We start from the raw sequence: 15,620 nt of genomic DNA on the forward strand, positions 1-15,620 counted from the left end.
TGTTTATCCCTGTGTGTTTCTTGGACACACAGCATGTCACATTTCTTATCTCGGAACAGTTCATAAAGCAGTTGTTCTTTGGCAGCTGACATGCCTTCGATGTTGATTGAGATTATTGTCATAGCTGGTCCTGAAAAGGTCCGTTGGTTGGTTGTGAGAGAATCTGCCGTCTACAAAGACGTTGCCCAAGGGACGCCCGGATGTGTCACAATCCTGCATGGAGGCTTCTCTCATGTCCCCCACTGATCTGGTAATCATGAACTCAGTGTCTGCAGCCCTGAAATCACAGTGGGGGGGGGGGGGGAGCAGGAGGAAATGTAGGAAATGTAGACGAACTGGAAAGCCTTCCATCATCTGTCTCTTCATTCCAGATCAGACACATTGCTGATTTATAATCGTTTGGCAATATCCTGTCTAGTTCATGCTCTATACACAAAAGAATAATCAATTTTATGATAATTATTATGTTTCATCACTTTTAAAGTTATGTCTGCAAATGGGTTAAGACTTTCAAGTTTCAGTGTTTGTATGTCAAGAGAAAATATTACTTCAGCACTTGATGTTTCTATCCATGATGATTCCATTTTAGGAGCTGAATTCTGCCCTAGTGGATAGAGATCGAGCAATCTGTGAAAGGAATGAACTCTTGGAAAAATACTGCCATGAAGTGAAAGACAAGGCTGAGGCCCAGAAGGAGTTGAATCAGGCATGCAAAGATATTCAGATAGTAAGGGAAGAGAGAGATGTGGCCAGGAAGGAAAGAACAGAAGCTATCATCCAGAGAGACCATTTGCTAAGAGAATACTACCAAGCTCGCCAGGTACTGCCACTCATGGCATATTTGTTCTTTCTCCTAGTCTGATTTGAAAGTTGTTCAATGTAAACAGTTATCTCAAGAAAATCCATAAATGAAATCTCTTATTTGTGTTCTACAGAAGGAAAATGCAACTGAAATAAGGGGGAAAAGCCTTTTCTAAAAGAACAGCCATTCTGTTCTAAATTAGGGAATTGGGTTCTGTTTACTAAGGATTCTTCCTTTTCCTCTCTCCAAAGGTGTATATTTTACTTTAGGATCATTATCTTGTGTCCTGATTTCAATAGGCTTATTTTCACCAAACCAGAATCTGACCAAGTACCTACTAAATTTCTTCCTTGATTGGGAGATTTTGAACCATCCAGTTTTCTCTCTGGAGCAGATTAGTAATTGACTGTAGTATTCTTTTTTTCTAATTTCTAGACATAATCTGGAATTTTGAGTGCAATATTTGCGATAGTTTCCAGTCTATGTGTCTTTTCTTTCATGTTATTTAAGAACATACGTATACCAAAAGATGAAATCAGCCTCCAAAAGTGCACCTTTATGTGTCCATAGAATTACATCATATCTCTTTACACTGATTTTTTTTCAATAGGTATATGGGATATAAGGAAAAAAACACAAAGCTATGGCTATTTATATACAAATCAGTTCTGAAAGTAATCTTAGGAATGGTCTAACATGGGAAGCAGGTAAAATAAAATCATAACCCAATGATCTACACATATCTATACAAACATGTGGCATCTCAGTTCCAGGAGTTCTTGGATAGAATGGATAATTTATACTTACAGTGTTCCCTCACTACTTCGTGGTTCGCTTTTTGCGGATTCGCTTTTTTGCGTTTTTCAATAAGCTCTAAAGAAATATTATAAATCATTAAAAATTACAATTTACAGCCTAAGGAAAGGAGGAAGGAGAAGCCAAAGGGAGAGAAAAGGAGCCCAAGCGGCAATAGGAGAAGGAGGCGATATATCAACACACGATTGGTTGATAAAGACTTAAAATAGTGTATAACTACTAAAATAATATATAAATATTAAAATAAATATAGTGTCCCTACTTCATGGATTTTCACTTATTGAGGGTGGTCCTGGAACGTAACCCCCACAATAAGTGAGGGAACACTGTATATCCATCTGGCTTTGGGCCATGGTTTGGGACTAAGTTGTCTCTTTTATGGTCTGCAATGGAATACATTATGTTGTGTCTGCTGGGTCTCCCAGTGGTGTTTAGTTCCATTGACAATGGTCTCCTGGACTGTTTGGCCAGTCCAAACATTTTGACATCTAGGATGGACCCACTGGGAGGGGGTCTTCTGGGGATTTACCATGCAACATTGTCAGGAGACAGCCAGTCACTAGAAAAGGAATTAAACCTGTTTTAAAACAAGGTCTAAAACTGCAAGTGTAGAATCAGATTCCCATTTTGAGAGTGCTTATGGCTCTGGCCGCTTAACTGGCAGCTTTGGTTAGTGCATTGATTGTAACTTCCTGACAAGATCTGATCTGACAATAGTCACACATGTCATATTGACTTTTAATCAGGATGATTGTGGTATGGCCTTCTAGTTGCGGCTTTTGAAGGATCTTCATACATTTTATTTGTTCTAGAAAGTAGCATAAATAGTGCTGACAGAACTTGCCAATTCACTGATTTCCAGTTGGTTTCCATGTTAAAAAAGAAAGGCAAAAGTATTGATTATCTTTAAATCTCTCAATGGCTTACATTCTGGATATCGTAGGGCGAGTAGTCAATGATGAGGAATACCTTGAACTTCCTGCAACATCTGTAGGGGTCTTGCCTGACCTTTCCGTGTGGATTGCCTTTTAAGATGTGACAGTGAGGCCCTTCTCTGTGGTAGAGATTTGACAATGGGGAAAAGAGAGAGAATGTTTCCATTAGCTGTACTAAATTACGGATTTTCCTGACCCAGCAAGTCCTCTCTTAACAGTATTTGCTGTGTGATGAATACTTCCTTATTTAAAGAGCATTTGTGGTATCAAACTAGTAAATTTTATTGCTTATTGTTGTTTTATCTCTAGTATCTGTCTCTTTATTACATTTTATTAAATTACTGTTGTTATTTTGTGATTTTATTTCACATTATGACTAGCTTTTATTTACATTTGCTGCCCCACTCATAGTGATGGGTTTTAATTTTGTATTATAGACAGTACCAGTATTTCTTCTACATGTACTCAGAATGCTAGTTATTTTTTCAAGCCTGTGTTAAAAGATTTGTTTTTTCAAAAATGAAGTCATTACTTTCAAATTTGATTATGTGTACTGGACATAATATTACTTTATCAGATACAAGATTCTGCTACACTGGATATAGAAAGAGCTAACAAAGAAATTGAAATGCTCCGAAAGCAATATGAGGCAATGTCACAAGAGTTAAAAGAAGCTGTGCAGGAAGCAGAAGTAGCAAAATGCAGGCGAGACTGGGCCTTCCAGGAACGCGACAAAATTGTTGCAGAACGCGAGAGTATACGGTAAAAAAAAAAAGTCTGGTGACAGAGAATCCTAGCTAAGTTGTTTGTGCTTTTGACTATTTATAAATAATATTGTAGCAAAGCAGTATAAAAGATGCAAACAAGTATAAGCCTTCCCATTATTTATAACAATGAGATACATACTGATAAATGGTTTCCATCCTACTGAAATGGAAACAGTATGCAGTGTTGCAGCCTAAATTAATGAATAAATAACATGGGGTAGAAAAGAGGATGTGATTTGTTTTGTTTTTGAAACTGAATATAATACGAGTTAAGCGAGATGTGACAGGGATGTCCTTGTTGATTCTTCGTGATTGTTCCAGTCATATATAAGTTAAGGAGTGGATAATTTTGGTATTAGGAAGTGCATGTGAGTAGAAGTTGGATGTCTCTCTTCTTTCACTTCTTTGAAACATCTCTACTTCAAAAATGAGACAGAATAAGAACAAAGATCATTTATCATTCTGCAATCCAGACTGTTAATTCTTTTTTCAGAAAGTTACTGTCTCTTAAGTGTACTTCAATTGCCAAAGCTTTTTATATGGTGCAATATATAAGGAGACATTTTCTGTCACCTGAGCATGTAACACATCCTTTAATTTTTCCAGCTTTAAAAATTAGAAAAATAACTATTCTACAGAGGAGCTTGTTTTAAGAGAATATTTTCTGAGAGTGAGAGAGATGGGGGTGGGTAGGTGGGGTGGGATTGCATGTTATGGATGAAAGTTGGGAATCAGCAATATGTAACAGGTTATTTACTGGTTATCATATTTTTAACATTTCATTTTCATTTATTTTTCATCTTGAAGGACTCTGTGTGATAACCTAAGGCGGGAGAGAGATCGAGCAGTGAGTGACCTGGCTGAGGCTCTTCGCAATCTGGATGATATGAGAAAACAGAAGAATGATGCTGTGCGTGAACTGAAAGAACTGAAGTGCGTTACAAGAAAACCTTCAATGCATAACTTTGTACTTTGATCTTATAGGCTTACCATTTCTTACTTGAACCTTAGGATGGCTACATTTCAGTCCAGGAATATGTGATCCTTTCCATATTGTGCTATTAAAATTGCAGTTATGTAGCAAATCTACAAATGAATTCAATATAAAGTTATGTAGTTAGGCTCATAGCTCAGTCAGCTATGGGATGCAAGGAATCGACTCAACCAGGAAAGAGGATGGTTATACTAGACCTAAGATAAGATATGCAGAGCTCTTCCTTTGAGGCAGTTGGACTGTGTTCTCTAGTCAGTGTTCATATGGCTTGTTCGATCTGCAGCAACAAAGTAGTCCACACAACAACTATGGGATAATGTTTCTCTCTCACACGCACGCACGCACGCACACACAATACAAACTATGATATAGAAAGAGAACTTCTTGACTACTTTTTCTACTAGGATGTTTCAGCATAAACATTGAGGGTGTGATCACATTTTATTTTAGCTATGAAGAGTTGAGTGCTCTTTAAACGTTACTCTTATGTAGAGCAGTAGGTCCCATTGAGCCCAGTGATTAGAAAAGTAATAGAGATTAATCAGTGCACTGCAGTGTAGAAAGCAGAACAGTTGATGACTGACACTTAATAATGCTAAAAGATGCATCAGGGGAATCTGCATTTTTGAAAAAGTCTGTATTTCTTTGTTCACCCAAAGTGCCAGACTCCGAATTGTATGGCATTTCAGGTCTGTACCACCAATCTCCAGTATGAAAATTAAAGAATGTAAGCAGGCTCCATTATATCACTGATGCAAAAAAAAGTTACAATTAAAAAAAAAACAAATTAAATACATGTATTTTAAAGAGCCACTTGTTGTCTTGCTTGAAATACTCAGGTGTGTCTCCCCCTCCAAATCCCTCACAGAGAGAAGATGGAGAATCAGTTGGAGAAGGAAGCAAGGTTTCGGCAGTTGATGGCCCACAGTTCTCATGATTCAGCCATTGATACAGATTCTCTAGAGTGGGAAACGGAAGTGATTGAATTTGAGAAAGATCGGGTAAGTCCTAATTTCCTAGTCTTGCACACTTTGTTAGCTTTCCCTCTTGAAGTGTCCTTCACCAACAGACAGAAACAATGAGAAATACTCTTTTTAAAATCACAGCAATATTTCATTTTGCTTGCATCCCTTCTCTGTATAAAATTATATAAGATAACATGTAGCATTTCATATCCATTAGGAAGATATGGATTTGAACGCCCTTGGATTTGACGTAGCCGAAGGGGTGAACGAGCCATATCTTCCTGGGGACCGTGGAATATTTGTGACCAAAGTGGACAAAGGAAGTATTGCAGATGGTCGATTAAGGTAAGATATACTCAATTAAAGTAAGACCATCCAGTTGTCAGTCTATAAATCTTTAGACTCACGAAAGATGGCATATCGTATGGAGAGTGGGGAAGGGAGTATGTGATCAGTGGAGGTTCCTGGCAGACGTTAAAATCAAGATGTGAAAAAAAGGACTAAGGCACATATAGATTATGTGCACAGAGCTATGGGTAGCCTGCCCTTGTTCAGCAATAGTATTAAATAGAGTAAAAGGAAATGGTTGTTAGTTTCTGGAAGATCAGCTTTTGGAGTATATTCATTTATTAATTTCTGATCACAGTTTGAGAATAGTAATTGCCATAGTTCTTTTTCTGAAGAAGAAAATTCTATGGAATTGGGAGAATCTATCAAAAGTTGGAGCAAGAACTTAGAGAAAGTATGTATGTTTTAACTCATTTGATTTGGCAGATACTTTAATATAACAACAACAACAACAACTTTATTCTTATATATCCCGCCCCATCTCTTTGGCTTACGTGGAGACCAAGCCCAGTAGGACAAAAATTAAAAGATATCAGCATAAAATACACTTGTATTACAAAGCATTAAACAGATAAAACATATTATAAAAAACATGAACTCAACAACAGCCGATAACCAGTAGCTGAGCGTAGTGGGCGTGGTCAGCACTAACAGGGCGGGCCAGGGCTTGTGCAATATACTACAGGGGCGGGGCTGGTAATAAAGTGCAAACTCAAAGGTGATATGGAAAGAGCCTGAGAGGCATATGTATTCAGCTTATTTCTAATTTTGGAAGTAATTGTGGTGTTTTGTTTGTTATAAAACAGGTCTCTTAAATTTTAAACTGTCCTCCATTTTTGTCTTTCTGACTGAATGCTCAGAAACAATATGCTTGAATCAAAATTGTACATATTTTGAGAAAGTTTTAAAGTTACTTTGTGGCTTATTTTTTTGCTGATGGGTTAGTAATAAATGTTAGCTTTTGACTTGATGCCATTTGTAGAAGCCTGTATTAACTATTGCTAAGTGCTTAAAATATAATCCAAACTGAAGGACCTTCCCATAAACATGCAGTCACTCTGTCAAGCCCCAATAATGTACTAAATCATATTAATAGCTGTAGACAACATATCAAGAGTTCTCAAAGTCTTCTTCATCCAAATGCTAACTCCAAAGAATTATCACAGTATGATAACCATGTAAGACACTGCAATACTGAAGCAAATTCGTTACAGTCCTTCTGAGAGGCAGTGAGAATAGAAGGCTGAGTTGTTTTCTGAAGCTAATAAATGAATTCAGATTTGTGATATCATAATAGTATTAGGAGTGGTTGCATTTCACTTAGGATCATTGTTTATATGCAGATGTAGATCAATTTAAAATTGACTTCCTTCCTTTGTCCTAATTAATCAGAGTGAATGATTGGCTGCTGAAGATAAATGATGTGGACCTGACCAACAAGGACAAGAAGCAAGTAATAAAAGCAGTACTTAATGGTGGAGGAGTTATTAATATGGTTGTTCGTAGAAGGAAATCTTTAGGAGGGAAGGTGATAACACCGCTGCACATCAATCTTTCTGGCCATAAAGGTAATCGCATTGTAACCTTTAAATTTAGCATTAACACATTAGTGTATTTTCCCATTTTTTATTTAAACAAAAGGCACAGAGAATATCTCTGTTAATAAAAAGTTAATTTTCAAGGTGTAGACAAATAGCTCGAGACCACAGAATGCAAAGATAGTTGCAAATAAAAATTAATTTGTCTAGACCAGCATTTTCATTGAGCTGCTTACCAAAACATTAAGACCCCTTGATCAATTACCACTAGTTCAGATCTCATCTATGTATGCGCAAAGTCCCACCATCTCATGCAGACCTAACACTTGCATTTCCTATTTTAAAGCTTATTCACCTAGTTTGGAAATATCCTTTTGGAGCTCTTGCCAATCCATTTTTATTTTAAATACTTTATATAATTTGATCCAGTATGTCAGTAAAATTCCAAAGAACTGTAAAATGTTAGCAAGACAGGACCTACAGTGCTCCCTCGCTAATCTGCGGTTTGGGTTCTGCGGATTCAGTTTGAGGCACATGACCCGGCCCGCGCTTCCTCCTCAGCCACCTGCAGGCAGCGTCAGTAGGCCCTGCCTGCGCCTCATTGCCTCAGGAACAACAAGAAAGATAGTACAGTACATTAAAAAAGGAAAAGAGGGAGGGAGGGAGGGAGACTATATTTATTGAAATAAATAGTGCCGCTACTTCGCGGTTTTTCAATTTTCGCGGTCAGGCCTGGAACCTAACCCCTGCGAAAAGTGAGGGCACACTGTAACCCTATTGAAGCTGTATTAATGCTTTTCCAGCAGGACCTGGGCTTGACAATTTGTGCCAAAACCCTGTATGCTAGCTACTACCCAGTCTTCTGGTACTGAAGCTGTCTTAGATACTTACCAAAAGATTATCAATTTCATGTTTGGATTCTTTTGAAACTCTCAGCAACATGCCATCTGGATCCAGGGATTTGTTTGTTATTTGACTTTAAAAGATCAAACTATTTTTGTCTTCATTATTTGTCTCAGTTCCACAATATTCCTGTTCTAACAGCTTTATACCTACTTCTTGTTAGCCATGATGAGAGGCTTTTGAACTTCATATTTCCTCTCCTGCCCTGTAGTGCAGATTATTCATAATATATTATGTGTAGCTCCCAAGCATAGAGTTTTTTTTTACTTTTCTTTTTAGCTTCCTTCTTACTATTTTTATTATTTTTAAATGGCTTCCTTTTGAGTAGGGAACTAAGTTGCAATTCCTTGGCACTTTCCACCTATATCTTATTTCAGTCAGTTACATCTTACTTCAGTCAATTAAATAATACATTTTAACTACACTTAATATTAAATTAAGGACCATCTCTGGACAGTTCTGGGATGAGCAGCTGTAGTACACAGGCATTCAGGATATCTAGAAATATCACCTCTATTATTATCAGAAGTGACATTTTAGTTATACTACATTTGTTAATTGTATGAGATTTTATTTTAAAAACATTTTAATAGCTTTTTGATACATTCTAAGTGCCAAGTCATGGGAATAACCTTTCAAGGCTAATGATTAAATTGAAAAATGAGTGGCAGGCAAGCAGGTGGATATAGCATAGAGAGACACTAAGACGAGAAGCCATCAAGTCGAAGCTACAGAAAGATAGAATAAGGGGGAATACCTCTCTTGTAAAATTGTAGGCCCAAGGAGCAGAATCTCTCCTCAAGTGGCAAACAGTGGTATGAGGAAATATCATCCTCCTTCATGTGAATAGCATTACCATGAGGACACAAACTAGCCATTATGACCTCAGGCTTATGCTGCCTCCTTCAAGGAGCAGCACAATAATAATAATAATAAACGGGGACTCAGGGCGGCTTACATGGGGCCATGCCCAAAACAATACAATGTAAACAGCATATAAAAAAACAGCACAGCACAAAACAATAAGCAATACAGTAAATAATATCCATTACAAAATAAAACAAGGAGACAATGAAAACAAGGGCAGACCACATGAGCATTAAGTTAAAACTCGGGGTGAGAAAGACATAAAAATAAAAACCACAGCGAACAGGGTCATAAGGGAGTGGGGTATTCTGAAGGATAGATATTAGAGGGAGCAACGGAAAAGAAATATAAAATGGTTACTCTCCAAAAGCACAGCGAAAGAGCCATGTTTTCAAGTCTTTCTTGAAGGCTGCTAGTGTGGGGGCTTGCCTAATCTCAGCGGGCAGAGAATTCCACAATCGGGGGGCCACAGCAGAAAAAGCCCTCTCCCTTGTTCCCACAAGGCGGGTCTGGGATATCGGGAGTGGGGACAGGAAAGCTTCCCCTGATGAACGAAGGGATCATGTAGGCCTGAGGTCACAAGCCTGAGGTCACAATGACTAGTCTCTGTCCTTAAGCTTGGCACAGTGCCTTTTCTCTCTTCATGAAGGCACCATCTCTCTCACTGTCTCTGCACTGTCCATACCCACATTTAGTATTCTTTTAAATCCATTTTCACCTTTTGCTTCAATTGCCTCAATGACTGGTTTTTGCTCATGATAAAGAGGTATTTATCGTTGGTTTTGCATCCTCTGTTGTCTGCTTATTTTCCTTATTCCTTCCTCACATTTGGAAAGGTCTTACAGTTCTTGAAGAAAACCTTTAAAAACTGTTGGTGACCTCTTGGATTTGCGCTAGCATTTACTGACTCATGTCATGCATTCTAGATGAAATTATATTACTGTGGTTTGGTATAGAGCAGTCATTTTCAAACCATTTTTACCCTCTCTACATTTTTTTCAATCGGTTTGCTCGGTTTTGAAATATTTCTTCTTTTGAAGACTAATATGATTATGTGGATATTTCCAGAGACTTTCCCCTTTTCCTATATATTAAACCCTATGGTCAGTGTCTTACTCTCTGCAACACTTGTTTCACTAAGTACATGCTTGTAACTTTGGACAAGTTCTTCTGGAGTCTATTTTCATTTCAAATTAAGATGGAACACATTCGGTTTACTTCTGGGCTTTTTGTTTAGAGATGTTTAAATGATAAAAATGTACTATTTTTTTCACTAGGCAGACATTTGTTAGACAGCTACTAAACGTTAATAGTCCTCTCCAGGTGAAGGGGCAAAGATGCAAAAAGTACTCCTCTTAATCCAAATTCAAAAGCAGGAGCCCCCACCCAGTGGAGAGAGCGAGGAAGGACACCACGAAAGTTGGATCTTTAAACTGCAAAAAGCTGTTTTATTGCGTGGCCATAGCAATAACGACAAAAATGCATACAGCAATGCCATCAAAGGATTTGTTGCAACCTGAAAATGGGTTGCAAGCCTTTTTATCACTTTTACAGAAAGTTGAAAACATATTCTTATTGGTTCTCAAAGATCAATCATTTCTTTGGGTTAACACTTGATTACGTCATAAGCATCTTTACTAACACACATCTTTACTGGTTTTCTTTGTTCTAACAACATGTGACTCTTTAGACAATGGTGCTTTCATGTTATTGACCCTGATCCCAGCACCTACTTATCTACTTCTCTCGCAAGCATAAGTCCAAAACCGCTGGGAACCTTAAGGAGTATTATCTATCCTGTCCAGATGTAAAAGTAACTCCCTTTCTGCAACAACTCTTTTTCCAAACATCCGTGTTTTTTCTCAAACATAGGCTTCACTCAGACATAGGTCTCACAAAAGCCTTTTGCAAATTAGGTCAAATAGCATTAAATCAGAACAGATGACTTATAGTCATTGCAAGTATCTCTGAAAATTCTCTTTTTAAACCTATGTCTCCCTCACAGGAAGTGTATTACTCATAATATGTAACAGAAGCGGCAAAAGTACTTCCTACTAGGGAACATCTATCTTCCCATTTTTAGAGTCTTTGGAACTGGAGAGAGTTGGTTATGTAATGGCATTACCTAAAAACTGAACAGCCCCGAGGAATCAGAAAAAGATTTGTCTGTTCTGGCATGATACATCCAACAGAGGCTATAAGCTGGGGCAAACCACAAGCGATGGGCAATTATCTTTCTTCCATTTTCAGTCTTCTGGCAACTACGAATAATATACACATTGTCCTTGAAGCATGAAGTTTTCACTTAACCATCATGACCCCCGAGAGAGCCAGCTACTATAAATTTGATTATTTAAAAAAGAAACCATCCAAAGCCAATTCACTCAAGAAAGTCTAATTCTAACTCATTGGGCAAATAGAAGTACTGAACCCTCCCAGGAAACAAACTACTTTTAAGTTTTAAACATTTGAGTGCAAGTTGTGGGCCCTCTATGCTAGAAATATTTGGAGGAAGGAGATTTATTTTACATAAGGAAAAGTTAGTGTGTGGCCTACCTTGAGGGGTTAGTTTGTGAGCAGCCATTTTGTAAAAAAAAAAAAGAAGAAGAACTAGGCAGACATTTTGTGTGGCTTCTTTCTAATAGAAGCCAGAGGAGGAGCTAGATTGCAGCTACTTGCATGGAGCGGCCTGATTAGCCAGATCCAAATAAGCAGATGCTAAGGCCCAAGAGAGGGGTGGGGCTAAAACATCAGTTAGAGCAGTTATTCTTGAACATTCTAGTCAGTTGAGAGTTGAGAACAGTGAAGGAGTCTGCTGGTTCCCTGGAGTTCAAATATTGTGATAACTGAGACAGTTAATTGGTTGTAGCTGGTTAGCTAAGAGCTCAGGAAGGACAGAGTGTCCTAGCTTAAGTTTAAAAGTCAGTCAGAGAGTTAACTGGGATAGTTAATAGTGTTAACTGAATAGCTATGAGCTAAAGAGAAGACAGATAGTCCTAGTTTAGGTTTGAAAAAGCAGTTTAGTCAGGACTTCAGAGTCGTTCAAGTTTTAAAAGTCAGTTTTGAAAGTAATTGTACTAAAGCCTTTTAGGAAGGAAAGGCCAAGGAATTTCATAGAAGGAAAGTTACCGTATATACTCGAGTATAAGCCAACCCGAATATAAGCCGAGGCACCTAATTTTACCACAAAAAACTGGGAAAACGTATTGAGTATAAGCCGAGGGTGGGAAATGCAGCAGCTACTGGTAAATTTCAAAAATAAAATTAGATACCAATATAATTATATTAATTGAGGCATCAGTGGGTTAAATGTTTTAAATATTTACTGTATTTCAAAGAAAAACAGTAAACTAACCCTATAAGTGGAAAAGCAACAATAACTTTATAATCATCATCATCATCAACAACAACAGCTTCATTTGTACCCTGCCCTATCTTTCTCCCCCGCTTCCAACATAGTAACAGGCAAACATATAATGCCTACATAAATAATGCAGAGCTAGATATAGATCTATCATTATATATACTAATTTCACATGTGTATTTCCCCCTGAAACCTTTGCAAATCTCAAAACAAATTCCCCCTAAAAACAACTTTGTCCTCTCTTCTCCTGCCCTTTCCCACCTCTTTTCTTTCTCTTTTTTTCAAACTCTAAAAGTAGCCAGAAAAGGCTTTTTAAAACTTCTCTCCCTCTCCCAAAAAAACCCACCTCATTTTTGTTTCCTTAGGAATAAAAAGAAATACACACCTTCTGTTGCTCTCTTTTCCCTCCTTCCCTCCCTTTGGACTCAAATGTTCTTGCAATAGTAGTAGTAGTAGTAGTAGTAATAATAATAATAATAATAATAATAATAATAATAATAGTAATGAATCGTGCAAATTTGCAAGAATATCTTTTTTCCTTCCCCTTCTACCCATGCAGTCTGGCTTGCATGGGTTAATCTCACATTCTCCTTTCGCTTTTGAAAACATTCGCTTCTTGTCTCTGTCTCTCTCTCAAAAAATAATAAGATAACCAGCCTGAGAGGAGAAGTGAAGAAGGGAGGTTTTGGAAAAGAAAACATACTGTGGCCTCCAGGCTCCGCTGCTGGCTTGACTTTGACTCGAATATAAGCCGGGGGGGGGGGGGGGGGAGGCTTTTTCAGCTCATAAATAAGGGCTGAAAAACTCGGCTTATATACGGTACACAGAAACGTTTTGAAGTGATAACCTCTTTGGAAAACATTCAAAAGCCATTTGTAATACATCAAGCATTTTGTGCCATATTTATGTTCCTGAAACTGTCAAGCATATGTGCCTCAAAAGACTCAAACAAATAAATAGTTCTTGCTTCATTACATACAGCGTTTCACTCTCTATAAGCCTCAAAGAAATAAAGTCTCCCCTCAGTGTCTCTGTGCCTTGTTAGCAGTGGCTGGGATCTTGGAATAAAGATCACCCCCTGCCTTAGTGGGTAGTCCCATATTTAATGGTGGCAGCAGTGGGATCACAAAACTCCCTCTGCCTTATTGAGAAGTTCACAGGTGCCTAGTGTATTACTTATAAAATGGTGGCAGAGGAAGGGTATTGAAATTTTTGTGCCTCTTGTGTGTGTGCGTGCATTTCACCATCCAAAGCCAATTCATTCAAGAAAGTCTAATTCTAAATCATTAGGCAAATAGATGTACTGAGCCCTCCCAGGAAACAAACTACTTTTAAGTTTTAAACATTTGAGTGCAAGTTGTGGGCCCTCTATGCTAGAAATATTTGGAGGAAGGAGATTGAAAAGTCATGGGAAAATGAACCTCTGTAATGTTGAAGCTTGGCTCCAGTGAACACAGTCCGTAATTCAATCATAAATGTGATATGAGAGAACTGGGATGCATGCAAAAAGTTACTAGGAGTTAAGCTTTCTTTCTGACTTCTCTATTTCAGATAGTGGAATTGGCCTAGAAAATGGAATATTGGTTGCTACCATAGTGCCTGGTAGCCCAGCTGCCAAAGAGGGGTCCCTCACAGTAGGAGATAGGATAATTGCCGTAAGTGATACTTTAGGTATTTCTTCGCTTATAAAGAAGAGCCCTTTCCTATTCTAACATCACAAAAATAAGCATTCTTTTTAATATTTTATGATAACATGCATACATAAAAAATGGGGGAACAGATTAAGGGATAGAAAAGAAAAATATAAGAAATTGAAAAAAAAATATTGCTAAGCATTCTTAACCCAATTTTACAGTGTCTGTAACAGGCATAGTATTTTCCAAGTGTTTTGCAATGCTTGGAAAAGTTACTGCCTCATCACACTAGAGCATGAATCCACTTTAAATGTGGTTTCCGCCTCTTGCAGAATTCTGGGGTTTGTAGTTTGGTGAGGTCCAGGACCTGTCTGGCTGAGCTGTTTAAAACCTCCTCCCTAAAGTGGATTTAAAGTTGATCCAAGCTCTAGTGTGATGAGGTCCTTCGTATTTTGGAGTATATTTTCCCAAATCCCTTAAATGACATAGCCACAAGCCAGGGAATTCTGAGAACGCAAAAAAGAGAATTCCCAAGCTGTAATATTGGGTGATATACCTGACGTTTATACTATTTATATATTCATTTATTTATATATTGATTCGTTTAAACACCAGGGAGTAAGTGTGAAGGCAAGACTTCTTGCAATTCGGCTGTGGTACGCATTTGTCAAGATTTGGTTTGTTACCCGGCTTCCCCTTCCAAAATTTAAACCAGTGCAAAAATAATCTTAGCTCCCTGAAAACCATGTTCCTATAACTTTCTATGGACCAGGTGAACCATGGCTAATAAAGAGGCACATATAACTCTGTATACCAATATGAGAAGCAATGGGTAAATCCACCTGGGGGATTGGGGGGGGGGGGGAGGTGCATAAATCCATCAAGGCAAATTCCCAAAGATTATTGTTAAAGTGTAATGGATGCCATTATTTTTGTAAAACACCTTAGTATTTTTCTTCATTGAATATCAACTAGCCAAGCTTTTACCCTTACTTGCTTTGCATTGTTGCTGTGTCATCCTTTTGTTGCAGATAAATGGCATTTCACTTGATAATAAATCACTGACTGAATGTGAAGCATTGCTGCGAAACTGCAGGGAGTCTCTTACTCTTTCATTGATGAAGGTGGGTATTGGATAATAAAATACAGTCAGCCCGCCACATTTCTAAGTCGAGCATTCTTGGATTTTGTTATTTGCTGATTACTATGTTTGCCACTGCCCTACATTAGTTTTAACAAGGACGTCGATAAACATCAGTTATGCTGCATTGGGATCACTGGGCCTAGTCACACTGTTTCTTTTGCTCACATGAGAGGGAGAAAGAAAGCGAGGAGTGCACGAGGGGTGGAAGAGAGGGAGGAGATGGGACCAGAAGACGGAAGGTGTGTATGTGTTCACTCACTTTTGTGGATCGGAAAGGGAAAGGGAATAGGACAATGGTGGGAGGGGATGTAGATTCTCTACTCTCATTACCAAATATGGGGAAAAGGAGAGAACTTTTATCCCTCCTCCCACCCCCTAATCCCATCCTCCCTTCTGCCTCTGCGAGTGAGGGAATACAGCACAGCTGTGCCTTGCCACCACACCAGTTTGCATATGTTAAATACTGTTTTGTCAGGCCGGGGGTAGGTGGGTGTGTGCTAAAGATATTAATGGATCACCCCCTGGCACCTTTACAAGAGTCCT

General features: G+C 38.2%; 1 protein-coding gene across 5 annotated transcripts in view; it reads left to right on the plus strand.

Annotated features, from left to right (window-relative positions):
- dlg5 (discs large MAGUK scaffold protein 5) overlaps positions 1-15,620 on the plus strand; it is a 147,046-nt gene that overhangs the window by 81,600 nt on the left and 49,826 nt on the right. For all 5 annotated transcript variants that reach the window (XM_062975868.1, XM_062975870.1, XM_062975869.1 and 2 more), the window contains exons 8-15: positions 590-820; positions 3,131-3,315; positions 4,128-4,253; positions 5,183-5,315; positions 5,497-5,624; positions 7,020-7,195; positions 13,851-13,954; positions 14,965-15,057. In XM_062975868.1, coding sequence (XP_062831938.1) covers positions 590-820; positions 3,131-3,315; positions 4,128-4,253; positions 5,183-5,315; positions 5,497-5,624; positions 7,020-7,195; positions 13,851-13,954; positions 14,965-15,057 — 1,176 coding nt within the window. The remainder of the gene's footprint in view (positions 1-589; positions 821-3,130; positions 3,316-4,127; positions 4,254-5,182; positions 5,316-5,496; positions 5,625-7,019; positions 7,196-13,850; positions 13,955-14,964; positions 15,058-15,620) is intronic.

The sequence above is a fragment of the Anolis carolinensis genome, chromosome 3, assembly GCF_035594765.1.
Source record: "Anolis carolinensis isolate JA03-04 chromosome 3, rAnoCar3.1.pri, whole genome shotgun sequence".
In the NCBI taxonomy this organism is placed as follows: Eukaryota; Metazoa; Chordata; class Lepidosauria; order Squamata; family Dactyloidae; genus Anolis; species Anolis carolinensis.